General features: G+C 40.9%; 1 protein-coding gene across 11 annotated transcripts in view; it reads right to left on the bottom strand.

Annotated features, from left to right (window-relative positions):
- TSPAN4 (tetraspanin 4) overlaps positions 1-21,740 on the bottom strand; it is a 486,061-nt gene that overhangs the window by 27,155 nt on the left and 437,166 nt on the right. For all 11 annotated transcript variants that reach the window (XM_082230629.1, XM_082230623.1, XM_082230627.1 and 8 more), the window contains one exon: positions 17,301-17,375. In XM_082230629.1, coding sequence (XP_082086755.1) covers positions 17,301-17,375 — 75 coding nt within the window. The remainder of the gene's footprint in view (positions 1-17,300; positions 17,376-21,740) is intronic.

Raw genomic sequence — 21,740 nt, forward strand, 5'->3', positions numbered from 1 at the left:
TTGTATGTGCAAAACTGACATTTTCCAGAGTAGGAAAGAAGGGAGCGTCAATTTTATTTTATTCTTCAAATACATCTTCGGTCACTTCTTTGTGCTCATCTGTGGTAACAGAAGTCGTTATGAAAAGGTTGCCTCTGCTACTTGTACATAAATCAGCATCCAACAAAACTGTAAACTCCACAGTGAGGCCACATTCCACTGAGCACAGCCTCTGAAGTGTATTGATACCTGATAGCTGAATGGCTTGTACTGTTGGTAGTAGGAGAACCTTAGCTGACTATTACTTAAATATTAAACGATCTTTTCAATACATTTGGTGGCTCTTGGCAGCTATTTTCCTTCTGCTTTCTTCTCTCATCTCCCCCACCCCCTGGGAAAATCAATTTATTTATCTCCCTCACTCCCCATTTCAGTGCTCTGCCCTTGGAAAGTCTTACATTGCTTTGTTAAAACATATCAGATGCTCCTTCTCTGCTGACTGCAGTATTCATCAAGGCGACAGTCCTGGAAGGAAATTGCAGCATGTTCTATCCTTTGCTGCTGTCAAATAACAGCATTACTTTTGTTGTATCTCCCACTGAAAAGGTTGCAGTTAAATATTGCTTTAGTAATTTGGCCTAATTCTGGTTTTACTACAGCATTTCTTCAAATGCCTATGAAGGAAACTAATGTGTCAAGCAGAGGATCGAACTAACATCTCTTTGCCTGCCATAAGATCTTTTCTCTGACATGTTTCATTACTCCCTCTTTCATTAATCTCTGGGTGGGTAGGAATCAATAATCTCTTTCCCGCAAAGTACTTCAGTGCTTTAATGCCCACCCCCATTGCTTAAGATTTAAATAATTTCCCAGTTTATACTACTAAATATTCCAATTTGCACCGCTATAGGATCTGAAAGTGATTTACATGCCTAGAAAAAAAGAATTCATAATACGTGCCCTTTAGTGGCCTGGAGACACTGCTTGGGAAGGACATGGAAGACCAAGTGTGGCTAACGACCTTTCCAGTCAAGGGTGGCAGCCATGGTGGTGAAGCCACGTGTTTCCCCCTTACCTAGGGTTGCTTTTTAAAGGAAAACCCGAAGGTTTGTTGAGCTTTTTAAAGACAACCCCGGTTGACTTGCCTAAGATCCAGGACAAAGCACCACCTTTCTGAAATTCCCCACAGACGTCAATTTCACCTTTGAAATCCCAGTAATATATGGGAAATTCCAGACATATGGCAGCCCTACCCTTACCACTAGATTACACAAACATCAGTGCCAAGTGTCTTTATCTCATTTTAACATAATCTGCAATCAAATCATAGAATCATAGAATTCTAGAATTAGAAGGGATCCCAAGGGTCATCAAATCCAAGCCCCTGAATGCAGGAATCTCAGCTAGCACCTCTCTGACAGATGGCCAACCAACCTCTGCTTACAAACCTCCAATAAAGAGTTCACCACCTTCAGAAGAAGAACTTAATGCAGCTTAAGAATTGAAAAGAAGGAGTACAACAACAACAACCATGAGGTGTGTATGCTTCTGTTGTGGAGACAGGAACACTCAAGCCAGTCATTCTCATTTTTCTCATGCAGTCACCATTGTGTGAGAACAGCAGGCCATGGCCCTGTAGCAAAAAGGCAACCCATGTTGGGGCTGATCTTCTAAAGTGGGGAGTCTTCTCTGCTCAAGTAGACCCCCTGTGTAATTTACAACCCTGGAAGATCAGGATCCTAAACAGTGTGGACAGCCTACTCAAGTCCAGATGGCTTCCTGCTGCAGAAGCTCAGCCCCCAACATATGTGGACTGTCAAACGGCTTTTGCCTGCTTAGGAAGCTCCCATACACAGAGTCAGACCAATAGTCCATCTAGGTCCGTATTGTTTACACTGACTGGCAGTGGCTCTCCAGAGAACAGAAGTCTCTCCTAGTCCTATTTGGAGATGCCAGGGATTGAACCTGGGACCTTCTGCATGTAAAGCAGATGGGCTACCACTGAGCTACAGCCTTTTCCCTTCCCCAGCTTCTCCTTAACAAGATGGTGCTTATGTTAGAATGATTGGACAGAGTTGCAGGGTTCAAAAGATTGGCAGAGGGGTGTTGAGTAACTGGTCTAACAAACAACTGTCACAACCCAGAGTTCCAACTCTCCATCCTCAGAAGAGCACCATGAAGAGGATTTGTCCTCAGAAACAGCCTTTGATGTCCCTAATCAGAGGTAGGAAGCTTCTTAAAAGTCCTGTTTAAGGCTCATTATGATGGTTCTTGGAACAATATTCAAGCCTGCCTTATCTAGAGTCTACTTGAAACTATCCAAAGTGCTCCCTGTTTTGGTACTTTGCCTTCTTAGACCATGGTCTCTGCTTTGGATTACTTGGCTCAGCAGGAGCTACCTTCTGCTTTGTTTGGCACACCTCACTGGAATCTGGATTCTACTTTGCCTGACCCTGCCCATCAGAATTCGACCTCAACATGTCTGACCTTGGCCTACTAGAACCTAGCCTTTGCTGGACCTGACTTTCCTGAACTAGCAGTACGTGCCCTTGCATCCCAGGAATATGTGACTAGTACATGCCCTCACTTGGGCTTCCACCTGTCTTCCACCTGTGACCACTGCCTAGAACAGAATAATCACAAAGGCTTAATGATGGGGGAGAGAAGCTGTGCTCGTGTTCCAACGTTTAATTTGTTTAAAGAACAAGATGAGCATTCATGCAAGTCGCTGCTCAATTGGGAGGACTCTAGCTTAAAAACATTTATTTTAAGGATGCATAGAATAGTCTCACACACATATAAAGAACAAACAAGCAATTATAAATAGAGAGGGGAGAGGAATTGTTTTGTTTGCCACTAGTGATAGCAAAAATGGTAGCCAGACTGAGTTCATTATGGTCATACAACCATGTTCAATACCTATGATTTTACCATAAACTGGAAAATTACATTTGTACTAAAAGGAATTCTTGTTGCAATCTATCAGAAAGTGATACAATGAATTTTCTATAGTTGATTTGACTTATTCAGAAATACAAAAGAAAATTGAAGAGAAAATATTGGAAACTGAGGACCAAGATACAGTAAACAACTTAAAATCTTCTCTGTGGTTGGCAAATCTCAGCGAGTGGGGCCATAGGACTGATGAGTGTCTCTCTGATTATAGTAAAAAAAAAAAAATTCCTTCCAGTAGCACCTTAAAGACCAACTAAGTTAGTTCTTGGTATAAGTGTGCATGCACACGAAAGCTCATACCAAGAACTAACTTAGTTGGTCTTTAAGGTGCTACTGGAAGGAATTTTTTTTTTTAATTTTGACTATGACAGACCAACACGGCTACCTATCTACTCTCTGATTATAGGCTGAGATATGCTTTTACATCTTTGCGATTGCACTCCATGCCTAGTATGGTGTTCCATGAGAGAGTGAATAATATTACCTATGAAAATCAACAATGCATTTATAATTCAGGGGAAGTGGCAGACTTTGTACATTATTTACTGTTTTGTAGTCAAGTTTAGAGGGAAGCTTTCCACAAGAAGCTTCATCTGGCTATGGACAATCCTGCTGGCATGCCAATTAGATTTTACTAAAAAAGAAAAGGGGGGGAAAAGAACAAATATATATTATAGGGGCTATTACTAAATTTGCCCTTCCGGCAAATTGCTAATTGAATTTTTGTTGATTGTGCATATGTCCATCTTCTATTTTTTATTTTATGTTGTTTTTTAATTAATCAAACTATATTATGCATGCATAATTTTTCCATTCCCCCTGGATGCTGCTGTTTTATGTTTATGTTATGCTAACATTGCAGTGGTCGTGGAGGTTAGTCTGTAAACTTTCTTGCTAGTTGAAAGAGGGGTTTTTTCTCCTTCTGGTGACCAATACTGCCATCTGAGTGCTGGGAAATGTATTCTTCCTGCCATGCTAACAGAAGCAGGGTGCGGTGGGGTGAATCCTTACAATGCATGAATAAAAACTGGGGAATTATTACTCTAAAAACACTGTGTTGATATCCAACTAAATTATACTCAGAGTAGACCTATTAAAATAAAAGACTTCTCCACTGATTCCAATAGGTCTACTTTGAGTATGACTAACATTGGGTATCACCCATTATCCCTAAATCAGAAACAGGTTATCACAATAATGTCTCACTGAATCCAGTGGGACAAGTTAGTTGTAATTAATGGGATGCAAGAGGGTGACTAACTTTTCTTGGAATGCAGCCACTGCTTAGAAACGCTTCCTGGTCTAGGAACAGAGGAAGCTGCCTCTAGCTCTATCTAGCTCACTTTTGTCTTAACTGGCAATGGTTCTCAAGGGTTTCAGATAAGGATCTCTCCCAGCCCTACCTAGAAATGCTGGGGATTGAATCTGGGACCTTCTGTTCTATGACTGAACTATGGCGATTCTGTCTCTTGTCTTCCTCTTTAGGGTTTCTGCTGTTTTACCTATGTCAATATTCCCCCACTAACTTTATTTTAATTGAATTGTTCACCTGTTCTCGAACCCATTCTTTTACTATAATTGATGTGTAACTTCCCTCTCCTCTCCATGTTATGTTCAACAAACACTACTCATCTTTCTATTACTACATTTTAGCCATCTGGTAAAATCTGTCTGACATTTTACTTTCTTTACTATATGGGATGTACTATGATGTGATGCCACATATTACCTATACAAACTGTGAATACAGCAAGCCCACATTTTGTGCACATTTAACTTGTGTGCATTCAGCTTTACTTGTGTGTTTCTTTTCATTTAAGGAGCAGAAAGGAGGCAGGGTTCCACAGAAAATGACTTTGGCAATCCCACCCACCATTGAAACCAATGGGTGGATGATACATGATTTTGGCTTCAGGAGAGATCCCCAGAATGTAACCCCATGTAAGCTGCTGGGTTATCGTATTCCAAGCGTCTAATGTTAACAATGCAGACAGATTTATTTATTGTTAAAATTCATCTAGCATTCAGATTTTCAATTTTTTATTGGTTGGATGTTTTTGATCAGTCAATCAAGCTGACAAGTTGGGGGCGTATCATATGACCACAAAGACTCTTATTGCAACAGGAATTCTTCCACACATTTAAATTTTGAGAATAACAGTGGATTCAGGCTATATTTAATTAAGTGCTATTTTAAAGAACATGTTCTTTATTTATTATTTCTGGTAACTTTGAAATATTTGTTTTCATTGGCAACTGCAACATATGAGATGAGGGCTGTTATCTACTGGCCCATGTGGATTCACAGCACATGAACATTCATTTTATACTCTGTTTAACAGTTTTATGTATACAGAACAGCTTACTGTCAACACATTATGTTGGCTTAAATATATAGTGACACTTCAAAATGCTCTTGGAATGAATAAAAAATGTCCTGTCTGTTCCAATACACAATACTAATCATTTATTTTCATTTTATGCATCTCCGCCCCCCAAACCCATGGTTGGTTCTGCCTCAGTTATTAATTTCTTGTACTAGGTTGTGAAAAATTGCTTTCATGTTAACTGTTTTACTCTTCTGGGCTTGATTACCTCATTTCAAAGGTGTAGGAAAGAGAATGTATCAGGAAGATGCAAAAGAAATGACACAAATAAAATGCACAATTGTGTAAAACAACTATGAGAATTCAAACAATGAAGTTAAAAATGGAGGCAGGAATTCTTGACTAGGGCAGCAATAGAAACTCTAAAAGCAAACCACAGAGGTTTGCAGCTTCCACAGCAGACTCTCCAAGTGTTCCTATTTTCCAGGGCTAGTCCCAGATTGATAGAAGCTGTCCCGGTTTCTGATTTGATCCCAGAATGTCCCGCTTTTCCTTAGGACATCTCTATTTTCATCAGAGAAATGTCAGAGGGTATGCAATTATGTGACTCCCAAGCCAAGGAGATACGTACATGTACGACCTTTAGAAGACACCTGAAGGAGGACCTGTATAGGGAAGTTTTTTAAACGTCTAATGCTTTATTATGTTTTTATATATGTTGGAAGCCACCCAGAGTGGCTGGGGCAACCCAGTCAGATGGACAGGGTATTATTATTATTATTATTATTATTAAACAGGATGTCCCTATTCTCATTGGAGAAATGTTGGAGGGTATGTCACAGGAGAGACAACTAAGGATATTATCCCTTTGGGCTCTCCCTTGGAGGAATTTGGGACAGGGAGCACTCTTGTATTCATTATAGATCCCCATCTCTGGGTGAGAGCCAGGGAAGGGAGGGAGGTTGTGGTTGGGGCCTCCCCACATGAGAGGCAGGTTGGTTTCATATACACATTCTTAAGTTGCTGTGGTAATCTGATGGCTTTAATGGGAGTTTATGGTGAGAAGCAAGGCTGAAGCTGCCTGTTGTCAACATAGGAGTGGCTCCCTGCTAGAATTAATGAGAGATGCACTTCATAGTATATGATCAAGCTGTTAGGAACTGCATGCACTTTTAATTTTTGCTCTCCATGAAATGCTATGTGGGTCATATCACTGCTAATATTTGATTACATCTGATTCTGGTTTATGTATTTTAACTAACTGGGGGTTGGACCAAATGATCCTTGTGTTCCCTTCTAACTCTACAATTCTATGATTCTGTGATATTTTAGTGCACTTGAACAATGAATTCAGGGAAGGTAGTTTTTGCTATATAAAATGCATACTGAAACAAATTTAATTTAAAAATAAAACAAAACAGTTGATACACAGCTAAAGGGCAACTGAAGGTTTCAATGAGGTCAAAAAGTTGAGATTGTATTACATGAATCAAGGGATTTCCTACCTGTACCAAGCAGGTGCATTGATTCCAAGACTTGAAACTGTAGCTTTTGGTATGGAACTGAACTTTGGTTTATAAGAGCCTTCTTAATGCATTAGTGCTTTATTCCGAGACTCCATTAAGCCATGAGCACCAAAGGTCAGGGATTCCCAGAAGGGAGTACTAATGCTTTTTATATGTCTAGTTGTATTTAAATAATACCTGTGTCTGCATGTGCCCATCATTCTTTTTGTTGACACTGCCACACCATTCTGCATCCTCGCATCTAATAGCATGGGCATTCGCAGGTGGGGAATTAAATATAGCACTGGACTCTCCCCTCCTGTGGTTTCCAGCAATAGGTATTCAGAATATGGAATAATGTGGAGGAGGAACATAGCCATCATAGCTAGTAGCCACAATTGTCACAATGGTACGAACAGTTTGAATTACTCACCTTGATTAATAACTCAGTTCAGTCCTTAATTTTGCTATGGGCACATTCATTCTCAATAGCCTATCTGAAACACTGTACTAATCTCAAAAGAATGAAACTATGTGTCTTTCAATGTGTCTTTCATTTATGTAGGCCACTTGGCTCAATGGTACAGATTCATATTTGCCTTGGCATCAGTCCTGAAATTAAGGTCGGAGTTGCTGTCCATTATCTAGCATACTCCACACCACAACAGATGTCTTTGGAGTTGCAGAACTTTCCAAGTGGATATGTATGGCCTCAAGGGTGCATGCTACAAACAAGGGTGCTGCAATCAGATCCAAGTTCTGCTCCTCCCATCAGGTTCCCTATGCAGTACAAGGCAGTATCTGGAGAGAGTGCCCAGATGAAAAAACAACAAGTGGTGACCATTTTGTGTGAGGGTTCTGTTACCAGGCCCCATGTGTGTCAGCAGAGCATGTATAAGCACGCCCGGCCCCCTGTTCCACCCCCAATCTGCCCCTTTCTGGGTTCAGAAGGACCTGTACATCACTGCATGTACATCTAATGAGGTAGCGCTTTCAGGGACGAGAATTTACTGCATTCCAGTCATGGTCTTAGACTTCAATGGGCCTGTAAAACCGGAACAAAATATAACACTCAGTTCTTTGTGGCCTAGTAAGTGATAATGTAGGCCTGTTCACTTCCTTGTAGGCCAAGTTCCTCCTGCCTCACATACCCTATCTAACCTGTGGCTTGGTTCTCAAAGGGATCCTGCTCACCCTGAAGTTTGACATCCAGCACCGACAGCCACTTTTACTTTGCCTCCTTCAACCCAGCTCATTCCCAGCTTAAACAAAATGGTAACACACATTCAATATCTGACAAATGTTTGAAATGGTTAAAATTCAGCTTTTGCTATTTTAAAATCTTGCAAATTTTCTTTCTGAAACTCAATTTTGCATAATACTTGTACAAAATCTAACTCTAAACTCTCCAAGGTATTATTATATTAATGCAGCAATACTGAGTATCAGTTTGCTGAACTGAGTATTTATACTCTGCTCCTAAAATCCCTAAATCTAACAATATTTATAACTGGAAATAGGGAAGAAATTTTTGAGATAATTCTGCACACCCCCCATGTACTTTTGTGCCTAAAGGTGGAACCACATGTTATGAGGAAAACATAGAAGACCTAAGTTCATGTTTCTTTAGTAAATCTAATGTGTGAGGGTAGCATCACTTACAGGAAGGAAGGACTTTTCTCTGTAAATGCCCCTTGACAGTTTTAAACAGATGCTTTCCCCAGTAGGGATATGAAACTGTGGGGAAGCTGAACTGAAGGTAAAGAAGCCAAGGGGTGGGGATTATGTATGGGAAAACTGGTGAGCACTGGAAGGGTGAAGCAACTGATGATCTGCTGATCTCCCCTGCTAGGTGTCCTGCCTCTGTTTTCTCCTATTATCTTGTGGAAATATACATTTGCCAAAATAGCATCAGGATCTGCCCTAAGCAGCCTTTAATTGGATGTTCAACTTCATCTTTGCAAATCTGAGTTTTCAAAAACCACAAGCTAGGCCAAATAACACGAATCTCTGTAATAAAACTACAATCTGATTCTCACTTTTTGTATTTGTAAAGAAGAATTCTTTTGACCTTTAATGAATAAAAAAAGGAAAAGGACCCTGGGCTTATAATTCTCATTTTGGAAGTGTTAAATAGCGATACTAAAGTTCTATGCATAAATCAGAAGAATGGGGGACAACTGATTAAATAAGCCAAATAGGGAATGATATATAATACTGAAAAAGTAAGTAAATCTAGCCTTTATTTTTGCCTTTGGTAGAACATCCATAATAGAAATATAAATACAGCTGTTAAATGTAGAAGGGCAGAATAAGTTATCACTGACCTATTATTTACAGAGTTAACACTCTGAAAACAATGTTCCTGTAATAAGCCCTGTGACTCTGAAAATGTTACACTCACATTTGCCCTTCAAATGGGTGGAGTGAAGTTGATGGAAAGGTGATGGGATGGGATGCTTGTGATAATTCTATGGCAGGGACACTGAGATCTTCTTGAAATTGCATGTATTTTCTTCTGGGGGAAAATAGGTTTAACTCTTGGTGGAATTAACTCAGGCCCTCTTTGCATATATGTTAAATCTCACAACACAAAATGTAAGAAGCCAATGCAACAAAATGTGGCCAGGGCAGGAAATACGGTAGGGGGTAGATTTCTATGCCAGTTGTTTTGGTTTCTTTTTAATGGCATGTCAAGGAAATGAGGCGAGGTGGTAAAAGTAGTATAGTCGAGAACAGAAGTGAAGAGGTTTAAAAGAGAGCTAGAACACGAACTGTGGCAGGCAGCTGGCATAAGGTCTTGAAGAGAGGGATTACAGCTGTGCTATTTATCCATCATCCCTAAGGCATTTTCTTCTATTTAGAAACCTGTAAGTCAAGAAGACTTGAAGGAGATGATGTAGCCAAAAAGAAATATTTGTTTTGCCCAACTTGTGACATATGCATAGTTCTGGAGAAATTGAACTGAATCAGAGAAACCATTAGCTCAGGAACAGCGCAAAGGCTTTGCATGAACAATGCCCCAGACTTGATCCCTACAATTTCCAGTTAATGAACTTTAGATAAAAGAGACCTCTCTGTGACCCAGAAGTGTTGACTGATGTAACTGCCAGTACTGTGAACAATCCAACATTGATCTGATTCAGTATAAATGGCATCTCCTACCTTTAGGAAACATTAAAGTAACTCTGAAAAATTCCCTAATGAGAAGAGAAAAGAAAAGGAACTGATGCAAGCTAAACAATCTTCTAGGACTCACTGAGAGTTTTTCATAATACTCAGTACTGCATGTCTCTCTTGTAAAGCAAATAAATAAATACATTAGCTCTCAACATACCGTGAGTATGTTTTGTCCCTACATAATAGCAATCTGAATGCTGAATCATGTTTCATAACAAGTTACAAAGATAGGGTCTGTTTTTGTAACAGATGACTTACATATTAATATAAAGATATGTTTTAAGGCATGATCCCTTCAAACTTCATAATCTGCTGATCCAATTTTAACACAGTTTCTGCATAGGCTGCGATAGAAGGGTTAAAGAGGAGATCCCCATGAAAAAGTGAAGTAGCAAAATCTATCACAAATTGACTTGCATTAGTGCAAATCAGCAGACCTCAGTTTCTTACTTGTGAGGTAGTTTTCTTTCGGGAACACATGTAATTAAATGGCAAGTCTCAGGTGCATTAAACTGGGCTCAAAGACCAACTCAGTCCACGTAATCCTTTTAAAAGTCAGAAATGGTCAGTGTCTGAAGGGAGATAATACTTTAAAAACAGAAATGCCAGCTGGAAATAATGTCATTTATGATTTGAGTTGTGAGATCAAGTTATCAGATTAATGTTACGCGAGCTAGGGGAGGACGGGAAGCTTTCTGATTTTTCTGCTTATCTTTCCCAAATGCCAAAAAGTGGCCATCTTTATTTTTATATTTTATATCAAGGAAGAACTGTGCATAACAACACTGATCAAGAGAATTCTCTGTGCTGCAGATACCATCTTGATTGCTAGATACATGCAGTACACAAGACACCAACTGAGCCTGATTTATTCATGGTATAAACCCAATTCTCCTTGCTTTGGACGTGAGTGGTAATATTCCAGGCCTTTGAATCTGTTTCACTGAGTTCCATTAATGAGAGAAACTTGGCGAGCCAAATCAAAGTCGTCCTCATTCGGTAGTATTCATCACAAAATAATGAAGAAATAATACTTTCCTCTTCTTGTCAGGAGAAGGTTGGGCACACAAATCTAAAAATGGTATGTAGGGTCCTACCTGACAGAGGACACTTCTCTGCTGAAGTGCTATCAGAAGGCAGCTCTCTATTTAAAGGCCTGTTCTGTACAAGTCTGATTTACAAAAACAAGAACCATAAAAAGGGTGGAGAGCACAGTGCCCTATCAATTGGGTGTATGGGGTTTTAGGAGAGGGGTAGTACTTCTGGTGGAGGACACATCATGTTCCTTCTGGGGTATTTTGTCCACTTCTGGTCTCCCACCCTGTACTCAGATCTCACCTGTGGCTCCTAGTAGCTGTCAGGTTGAGAGAGCAGCCACAACCTGGGAAACAGCTTCAACTGGCCAGCTAAACCAGGTGAAGGCAGCTGATGGGTCTCAAACCCACTGTGAGTTAGGGACTCTGCATACGAAAACAGGTCAGATTGAGTGGAAAAGACCAATAGTGGGTCCAATGGTCAACAAGGCAGTTTCTGCACATGCTGTAAAGGGAAATGAAGGGCAGGTGGGGCTCGTCAACCTGGGAAGGTAGCCCATCTAGGAGAAGGAAAACTCTGATCCTATACTTCTGCTGCCTTGTGGCTATACTCATTTGTGAGAAAGGTTTTGGGAGACAGATTGATACCAACAACATCCTGTGTGCCGTATTTCCAGCCCTTGTTGATGAAGCACAAATTGCCACCTCCTGGGACAAGGAAAATCTGTTTAAATTATGCTTGATTCCTTTTAAGGTAAATCCCAGACATGGTATCAATTATAGAAAGAACAGTAACCTTGCCAAGGGTTGGAACTGTAATGCCTGGTATGAATAGCTTCTGTATCTCTCAAGTCCTATAACTTCATTTGAGAGCTGGTGTGGTGTAGTGGTTAAGAGCGGTAGTCTCGTAATCTGGTGAACCGGGTTCGCACATGCAGCTGCTGGGTGACCTTGGGCTAGTCACACTTATTTGAAGTCTCTCAGCCCCACTCACCTCACAGAGTGTTTGTTGTGGGGGAGGAAGGGAAAGGAGAATGTTAGCCGCTTTGAGACTCCTTAGGGGAGTGATAAAGCGGGATATCAAATCCAAACTCCTCCTCCTCTTCTTCTTCTTTTACAGCACAATCCCTAACCACATCTACTCAGAAGCAAGTCCTACTGAATTCACTGGGGCTTACTCCGAAATAAATGGGGTTAGGATTGCATCCTCAATCAGTGTATTCCGTAACACTTTAGAGTGACATTGAAGCCCAGTGGTCATGTGTTAAATCTATTTCTTGGAAGCACCATTTCAAACTGTCAGCAAGTGGACACTCACACAACTAACAAAGCTACACACACACAATATCTTCACAGAAAACTAGCTAGTAGGGTATAATGGACAGCTGGGTTTGAAAAGGTTAACTTGTACTTCATATCTAACCTCCTGGCAGTCCCTCCCTCCCTCCCTTCTTTCCTTCCTGAGGAACAACAGTACACATTGCCATTGAAGGTTGACTTTTCTTTCATTCCTCCCTGAAGCATATCATAGAATCACAGGCAGAAAATACACCAAGTCCTTTGCTGAGTGTCTACAGAGTTAGCCACCTATGTTCTAACAGGAGGGTAGAGATAAGAGTCTCCCATGAAACCACTATTATTATGTGAAATTACAAACACATCTAAAAGAAATTGTCCCAAAACATAAATCATTCTATTTTCTGTCAAAATACAATATTTATAAAGTATAAATGAAACTTACACCAATCCATATGGCCCAAACTTACATCAATGAGAATAATGCATATGACAGAATACTATCTTGATATTTCATTTCATGCTCCAGTGATTTATAAATGAATTCCACTTTTTAATAAACTTGTCTGGCAAATGTACTTTCTTAAATCTCTTATAATATGTAAGCATCATCAAAAATGCTACTGTTCAAACTCACTCATACCAACTTGATATTGAAAGGGATTCTTGGTGATTTCCATAATGATGCTATAACTTGTCTTGTTATAGCCATTAAACTATTCACTAGTTCTAAATCCACTTGCAAGTTTTGAGCTTTCAAATATTCAAGAGCCACTGTTTTAGGATTTCAATAAATACAATACCTGGCCATACCTTTTATGATCATTTTATTATTTCCATAAAGCAGATAGAACCAAAATATAGCTTAATATCCAGTAGCCTGATATCCTTATGCAATCTAAATAATCTAAATAATGCCTTTTGTTTTCTATTTTAGATACATTTTAAAATAAGCTTTTGCTACAATTGTAAAGTGGCTAAGTCACATTTTTAATGGTGCATTCTGGAAAAGATACAATATTAATATTAAAGCCAGAAATTATGCTACAATAGGACTGCATGTAACACAGAGGAATAAATGATCTTTCCTAGTTATGGTGAAAGCTACATAGTCCATACAGATATACATTCTCACCTCTTGCTTCACTACAGGAACCCTGGAGATATGTCCATCTGACCTCACTACTATAGTTAAGGGCTGTATAGCTAAGGAAAATAAACTTTTAAGATTATCTGAAATTATACCATTAGCTATTGGGCAGGCTGGTCAGCCAATGGTAACTAACTCTGTTGACATGGGGATACTAACGGGAGAGCAGCAAGCAAAAGTTGAGGAGCAAATTCAAAGAAATGCGCCCCACCCCACTCGCTCAGCTAACCAATTGGAAGAATATGGGGGGGGGGAGTGAAACAATAGAAACCCCTCCTTCATCCTTCCATGATACATACTGCTAGAAAAGTTGGGTACCTCCCCCCTCTCTCTGCCAAGCAGTAGCAAGGTTCCAGAGGGTTCCAGGTGCTCACCCACCGTTTGTGCTCCTTAGGAGAACTGAAGACATGTCGGAGACTGATGTAGCTTTAAGAAATATGATTTATTCTCATATTGACAGCTACAGTCAGCTTGGGCTGTTCCCCATAGCAGTGCAGCACTGAAGTCAAAGACATCTCTCCCAGCCAGCCTTCAGCCAGCCTGCCCAAGATGGATCTCTGTCTTTCTTCTCTCATTCTTTCCAGGACTCTTTTCCTGTGACCTCATGTTAACACCTCTGCTAGGCCAGGTTAGTTTGCATAACCCAGCTCAGAGCTTCCTAGTCTGGCCTAGTTCTGCAGCATGGTTTTTTCATTCTTATCACATATAATCAAAATACTACCAATTATTAATTTCTAGGGTTTAGGGCCCCCCACACAAAAAAACCCCTCACAACAATACACTGTGTCTGGGCAAGACTTCAGCGTCATAAGCATAATGCAATATAAGATAACCCTAAACCTCATAATGCAATGCCTGAACAGACTACATACTTATACATAGCAATTTGCAACTATTTTCCTCTTTTAATTATGTTGCCTTTGTTATGAGTGGCCTATCACTGATGGAGTCTACATATATATTGCTCTGAACATTTTATTTCCCCAAACAATCTCACTGAAATACCATTTCACCCAGGTCCTTCTAATGGTTTTCATTGTCTTTTCAGAGATTAGGGCAGAGGGGTGTTTGTGAAGTGGGACAGCTCTGTGCTTTATTCCCAGTAAACACCCCCCCCCTCCAAACGCACACAGGCTTTGAATCACATAATGACACTGTAACTTTCTTCATTATTTCCCCCTTTTTAGCATACCAAGTGTGGTGTTAGCTTTTTTTCTTTTTTGAATACTGCTGCACGCTGTAGAGATCCCTTCATTAATCTGTTTTCTATTATGCACAAGCCTCCCTCTTAAGAGGCAACAGCTAATTCATGAGTTATTACAGCATGTGAGTAATTTAAAATTACCACTGACAATATAAATCATCTGGCATGGTAACTCTGAACGCGCATCTCTCTGGCAATTGGCTTCTTTTACAACGCAAAAAAACACAATTCTGGGTCTTTCGGCGGAGTCTCTGTGGTACTGTGACTAACCTACTGGGCTTGGATGTTGAAAACCCTGGGTAAATCACTGCATTTCAGCCAAACATACCTCACAGGTTAGTCACATAATTAGAATCAGCAGAGTGGGGTCTGTTAGGGCAAACAGGGCACTGCCCCACCAACCTCAATCTGCCTTCTTACTACCAGCCTTGGAGCAGCCCTGCCTGCCTGCTCCCTCTTCCTTAGTCTCAGTTTTGCCCATGTGGAACTCAGTAGGGAGGAGGACATGGACAAAACTAGAATTACCTGGCTCTGCCTACCATTTGCTCTGTTGCTGGTCTCTCTGCCTTCTGCTCTACCTACCAGGCACAATGGGAACCTGTCAATACTGGTTAGAATGAGCTACTGTGTGTGTGTGTGTGGCCAGGAAATTTAAGCATTTTTATCTCATAATTCGCTACATGGGACAAGCAAGCAGGATGGGGTATGGGGGACAGATTGTGTCTTTTTGTTGCCCTATATTTTCACGCACACCAGGTTATTAGGGAACAAGGTGGCAGAGTATTTGCTGAACCTCTACTCTTGACAAGAGAAGCCAGCAACTGGGGGGCGGGGGGGTGTTATCTAGTCTCCATGGTTGGACAAGGGGGGGAAGATGGGAAGGGAAGAAAGAGGGAGCTGACAATTTAACTTAAAACAAGAAGAAAAGATCAGGAAAAGCACTGGGATTAAGGCTATGAGCACACAGCAGTTTAAAGTGGATTTGATGCACCCCATGTGTGCATATTTTTCGCATCATCTAAATGATATCAATCTCATCCTAGTGGCAACCTGCAGCTTTCCCCCCAATTAATTTGGGTTTTCCCAATCCATGGATAATTCAATAAAATGGGGGCAGTGGAATGCAGCATAACATCTCTTGCTACCCACATATTGGCACACTGAAACACATGGTGTGGACTTAAAGAAAATGTTTGTGGTGACGTTTTGCTGGGTGCCATCTATCACCCTCGTGTCTGTTTCCTCATTGCTTGAGCACAACCTAGCCATTTGGTTTTCATCAGCCCAAGAGAAAGCATGCAACATGTCTATTTCCACAGGTTGTTGCTGAAGGCACCTATTTATTTATTTTTTAGAAAAGCTGTTTTGCACGGAACTGCTCTTGCATCAACAGGAGGTGGGAAAGGAAAAGGGGAAATGAAAAAGAAGAACACACTTACAGTATCTCCAAATCCCTCTTCTCCAAATCCCACTTCCCATCCCACCTTGGCTATATGCACTTGTCTGTAAAATAAATGGTTTTATGCAGCTTTCTGTGTTTGTGGTATTCATAGTGTGTCTGTGGTTTGGAGGTGCCCATGCATCTGCCTACCCGAATTTTGTTTGCCCTGGCGAGGAGCTCATTGATGGGTTGCTGCTTCTCTACCTGGCGGGGTGGGCAGGCACCACCCACAGATATGTACATACGGTATTTCTTTTTGAAACTGCTGCTTTGTGCAAAACCCACAAATTGAAAAATATGTATTTGAAAAAAGATAAAAATACAAAATTGCCTGCTTTGTTTGAAACATTTGGTGAAAGCTCATTGCTGTGGAATTCCATGAACAAAACATTTTTTTTTAAAAAAAAGAAAAGGTGTATGCATACTGCGTGCATACCTACAAAGGGCCTCAGGTTTTGAGAACTTTCAGTGGGCAAATAGCAATAATTGAGGGGAAGGAGTAACAACACAGAATACATCCTACCAAGCACCACCTACTAGTGTGTACGAGAAACACTGAGAAAGATTTAAACTGAAAGCACTAATGTGCAGATGAAACATCGCAAAGAAGCACATGGAAAAATCAGATTTGTACACATTAACGCTTCAGTGTATACAAAGCCTAACAGCTACAGTTGCAGTTCTGAGTAAATACTGTTTCTAGTCATCTACGTAGAGCTAGTCTGAAGAGACATATTGACAACATCATCAAAGGAGCCTTCTCTGTTAACAGTTCCAACAAAACCAGGTGAAAATCGCCAACATTTACATATCGACAAAGCCCAATTTCTCATTTCCTTGTGAATGTCTACAACAATATCCAATTAGGAAACTTTCACAGCAACATAAATACCCTCACTAATGAACATCTTAATGTGATTACTATCTGCCTTTTAGTGCATGAGTTTTCATCAGCCTTTCCTGATTAGAATTCTCTGTATTTAAATCATAAATGTGTTGCTAATATGTCTGAATATGTCTGACCTTGAACTGAGAGCGAGAAGGAGGGGACCAATGTCCTAGAAGAGCACTTTTGTATTCTGTGTGCACTATTTCTGATATGAGGTGGTCTCTTAAGAAAACATGGTATGCGTGCCAAGGCAAAGGCTTCATGGCTTATTTATATGAGGAAAGGGGGCAAGCAAATTTGCTGAAGGGGAAAAAAAAGAAGAAGAAATATTTTGACATACCTTGTCGGTGTAGACGAAGAACAGAATCACGACAGTGAGCTCCAGCACAAATATAATTAACAGCATGATAAAAAACTGTCAAGAGAAGAATGGGTGGGAGAGAAACAAAACCCCAGAGACATCAATATTTGTTTCATCTTCACAGCATATGCATTCATGCATAGAAGGAATCAGACCTAGTTTTCACTGAGGAGGTAAATCTTTGCCTGAATGGTACCATTTCTGACATAGGTGAGACATGACTGATTGTTTCGCTACATAAGAAAATTGCCTGCGCATAGAAAACTCTTCACACCACACACCCAATTTTCTATGTGTGGAAAAGAACTCAGTCATGTGAGTCCCACCTGCAGGCAGATGCAGCAAAGTCCAGACCACCTCAGTGAGAACTAGGCCAAAGTCACGAAAGTACAGACAATACTATTAGCCTTGTGGCTGAGGTTCATATGGAAAGAGGTCAAAGAATTGATCAGGAGAACCTAGGCTCTAACCACATCAGTGACCTGAGAGCGCTGCAGCTATGGGGGATGCTTGCATTAGCTTCAGCAAGAACAGACATTCATTGTGTTTTCACAGACCTTTACCTAGCAGATATTCCATTATCTAACTTTGCAGTAACACTTGGCCATCTTGTTTTGGAGAAAGAGTGGCTCTCCTCTATGTACACATCTGTGTAATATATTCTCATTCTCTCTTCTCTCTCTCTCTCTCCCTGTGTGTGTGTGTGAGAGAGAGAGAGAGAGGGGGGGGGCAGGCTCTTGGGAAGGCAGTTTTTTTTAAACATTCAAAAGTAGTGGAATATTCAGTCCTGAGGCACATTAGTAAATCTCCCAGGTGCACTAAAAACATAAGTGAGGTATTTTTTAAAAATGCTTCTAATATTGGTAGTTGCTGAAATAAAATTGTAGTGATAATGTATCTGAGGGCTATCAAACTAGGATTTTCAGGTAGACATATGTATATTTCCACTATTAAAAAAGACAACTTCCCAAAGTTGAAAATTTGAGAGCGAGGAATAACATAGAACACTAACTTAATCCTTTCCTTGCTAGACATTTTCCTATGAAATACCACCTTCCCTGCTGCTTTTTTCCTCATAGGAAATGACAAGTGAATGTAGAGGTGAAGCAACTGGGAGATACCATATTTTTTCAGTGTATAAGATGCCCCCATGTATGAAATGCCCCCTATTTTGGGGGATTCCAAATTAAGAAAACACCCCTCAGCACTACCCCTGTATAAGGTGAACCCCAATTTTAAACCTAATTTTTGATTAAAAAAACCCTAGTCTTATAAACGGAAAAACACAGTAATTTTGAGCAGGATAATGGACAGAGGGGAAGGGGTTAACTAGTCCTCCCCCCCCCCCCCGCCTTTCCACTCAGACCTCCAGTGTCCCAAGACTGCTTCTAGTTAGAAAAAGAGAGAGAGAATCATGGGAAAGACTGCAGGTCACATCTAGTCTGGCCCTAAAACACTCAGAAGCATGAGGCAAGTAAAAAGAGCAACTGACAATTGTTTCCAAAATCAGGCCTCACAAGTGTATTACATGATTTTATATGTGTGGGGGGGGGGAGTCATATCTGGGTTTTGCAAGTCAATATCTGTGCTGCTCAGTTGACTTAAAATTTAAATCTTAACCAGTCAGTGTCATTCTATGTATTTCTTTCGTTACACTGCATTTTATTATCCCACCTTTCCTACCAAGGAGCTTAAGGGCAATATAAATGGTCCCCGCCCCCACCCACCTCCCACCATTTCATGCTCAAAGCAACCCTATGAGTTAAGCTACACTGAGAGTTAGTGACTGTGTCGAAGTCACTGAGGGACTGAATGGGGATTTGAACCCAGAGCTCTTCACCACACTGGCTCTTACTATTTTCTGCATAATGTCTGCCATATATAAATGGTACCTGACATATTCAATTGCTGAATTTGTACTGAAAATGTGATGTGTAGGGAAACTGACCATGCTGCAAAAGAATGTGGAGGGAAGGGCAGGAATGGGGACATCATAAGCGTTTGCTATTTCTAAGCGCCAGCCTCTGCCTAAGCTGCTACTCAAGCAGTATATGTGGTACAAAGTGAGAAGGATTATTCTGTGTGCGTGTGCTGCATTCTGCAACAGGGGAAGTTACAGGGAAAGGTGACATAGTCCGATTCTTAATTTAGCAGTATACTTTTTTTAAGAACATAAAAGCAAATTAGTATTTGGGTCTTGCTGGCTCCTGCACAGCCCCCACCCCAAGTGCTGCAGGGAATCCTCTCTTGTTCCCACTCTATTCCTCTTTCCTTTTGCAGAAAATAAACCCTTTGCTGCCTCTCTGGTCTTTTTGTTTGTTCCCTAGGGAGCTGCTTTTGCTAAGCAAGCCAATTCCACTTCCATAAAAATAATCCTTGATGATCAACTTCAACGCAGCATTAGACAACTAAGCAGCAGTTAAAATGGCATTACTCTCATCCCCCCCCCTGCTATTCTGATAAAAAAACAAACAGCAGCAAATGAATATGCAACTACAGGCTCTTCTGCGTGGCTTGAGAAAAAGAGGCTATTCAAAAGCGACAAATGGAACTTGTGTTACATCCCAGCTTTCCCCGAATTCAGGGGTAACTGCAGTAGATGTGTATCAAGATCTTACATGAAATATTGTTCTTTTCAACATTCTGTGATGTGGGGGAAATTACACAGGGCCGGATTTAGATGAAGAGAGGCCCTAAGCTACTCCACTTGTGAGGCCCCTCCCCTTCCCCCACCATCACAACTAGAAGAAAATGGAAGAGTGTTATAAACAAAACTGAGTGAGGCCAAGGATGACGACGGGTATTTAAAAATCTACAATTCACAATTTCTCCTCTAAATGACATAAGATATTATTGTTAAATACCATGGTGATTTTTTAAAAAATGCATTAAATTAACACTGAAAAACTTTTGCACTAATTGAACTTTGTAAACCTTTTGTGGCCTGAGCAGGCCTGGAACTAGTTCCCATGTCTTGTTCCTCTCTAAGGAATCAAGTTCAGCTTTCATGGCATTTAACATCCTCCAAGGTTAAACTTAGGACCTCTTGGAAACTTGAAGGTTCTCAAACCTTCCCTGAGTTACTAACAACAGCTGTATCTGCTATGACTGTTTTAGAAACTTTTCAGCATACCTTTTGGGTGGTTTACCCTTTGTGGCCCTTTCAGATCTGCATACTATACACAAGTCTTCCATGCTAGGCTTATCCCTCTTAGGAGAATGCTGGGCAGGCCTGGTCATCCTCTTATATACCTGCTGGGATTGACAAGGCATCTGACCCTCACCTGAATCTCACAGCTCTCCTGTAGCTGCCTCTGATTAGTTATCATTTAACTCTTGGGAGAAATAATTAGCATCACACGTCATGTGCATGGAAGTTGCCGAACCAATTAACCAACTAGAAGGATTACTGTTAATAGCACCAGTTTTCCTATAACTTGATATTGCTGGATAGTTTTGATGAACTGCAAAAGCATTTTTAGTTTGCTTTCTGTTACCACCCTGGAATTTTCTTTATTGGTGCAGCTTTGTTTTGTACGATTCCTTGCAAATGAAGGAAAACAACTTTTCTGTTTGTATGCAGTGGTACCTCAGGTTAAGTACTTAATTGGTTCCCGAAGTCCATTCTTAACCTGAAGCAGACTTTCCAATTGAAAGTAATGGAAAGTGGATTGATCCGTTCCTGACGATGAAAAACACCCCCTAAAACAGCAATTTAATGTGAATTTTACTGTCTAGTGAGACCATTGATCCATAAAATAAAGGCAATAATTAAAGTACTGTACTATAAAATAAATAAGGCAGTATTTTAGATGAAAAAAATGAACATTCCCCCCCCCCTTATGTGCACTGATGATGGTCAGTTTGGATGGGGGGGCTTTTATCCATTTCTGCAGTCACACAATCAACCCGTAGCTGAACTGGGCTCCACAGATCCCCAAAACAATGGCAGAAGGCAGAGTCCCCCAGAAGTCCCCCAAACAAAGGCACAAAGCAGAGACAAAGGCACAGGGCAGACTCACATAAACAAATCCCCAAATCCCTTGGAGAATCCCAAAATTTTCCACTCAGATGGGCTTACCTGGCTAGGTGCCACCTTCCTTGCTACAGCTGGGGGTGGGGCAAGGGTTGGTAAAGGGCTTTTTGGCCCAGGCTCATCTTTTATTTCTTAACAGCTTCACTGTTCTTTGTCTTCACTAGGTAAATGATCCTTACCTAACTTTGGGGCTGGGATGCGACCTGCTGGGTATCCTGTAGATGTCAAGGCTTGGCTCAGGGCTGTTGCAGAGGCCTCCCGTGGCTGGAGCCCAGTCATGCAGCCTCTGCAGGCCCTGTGGATGTTGGGGCTTGGCCTCCAGCCTCTGCAGGCCCTGCGAATGTCAGGGCTTGGCCCCCGGCCTCTGCAGGCCCCGCAGATGT

Source organism: Podarcis vaucheri (genome assembly GCF_965113315.1).
Source record: "Podarcis vaucheri genome assembly, chromosome: 1".
Lineage (NCBI taxonomy): Eukaryota > Metazoa > Chordata > Lepidosauria > Squamata > Lacertidae > Podarcis > Podarcis vaucheri.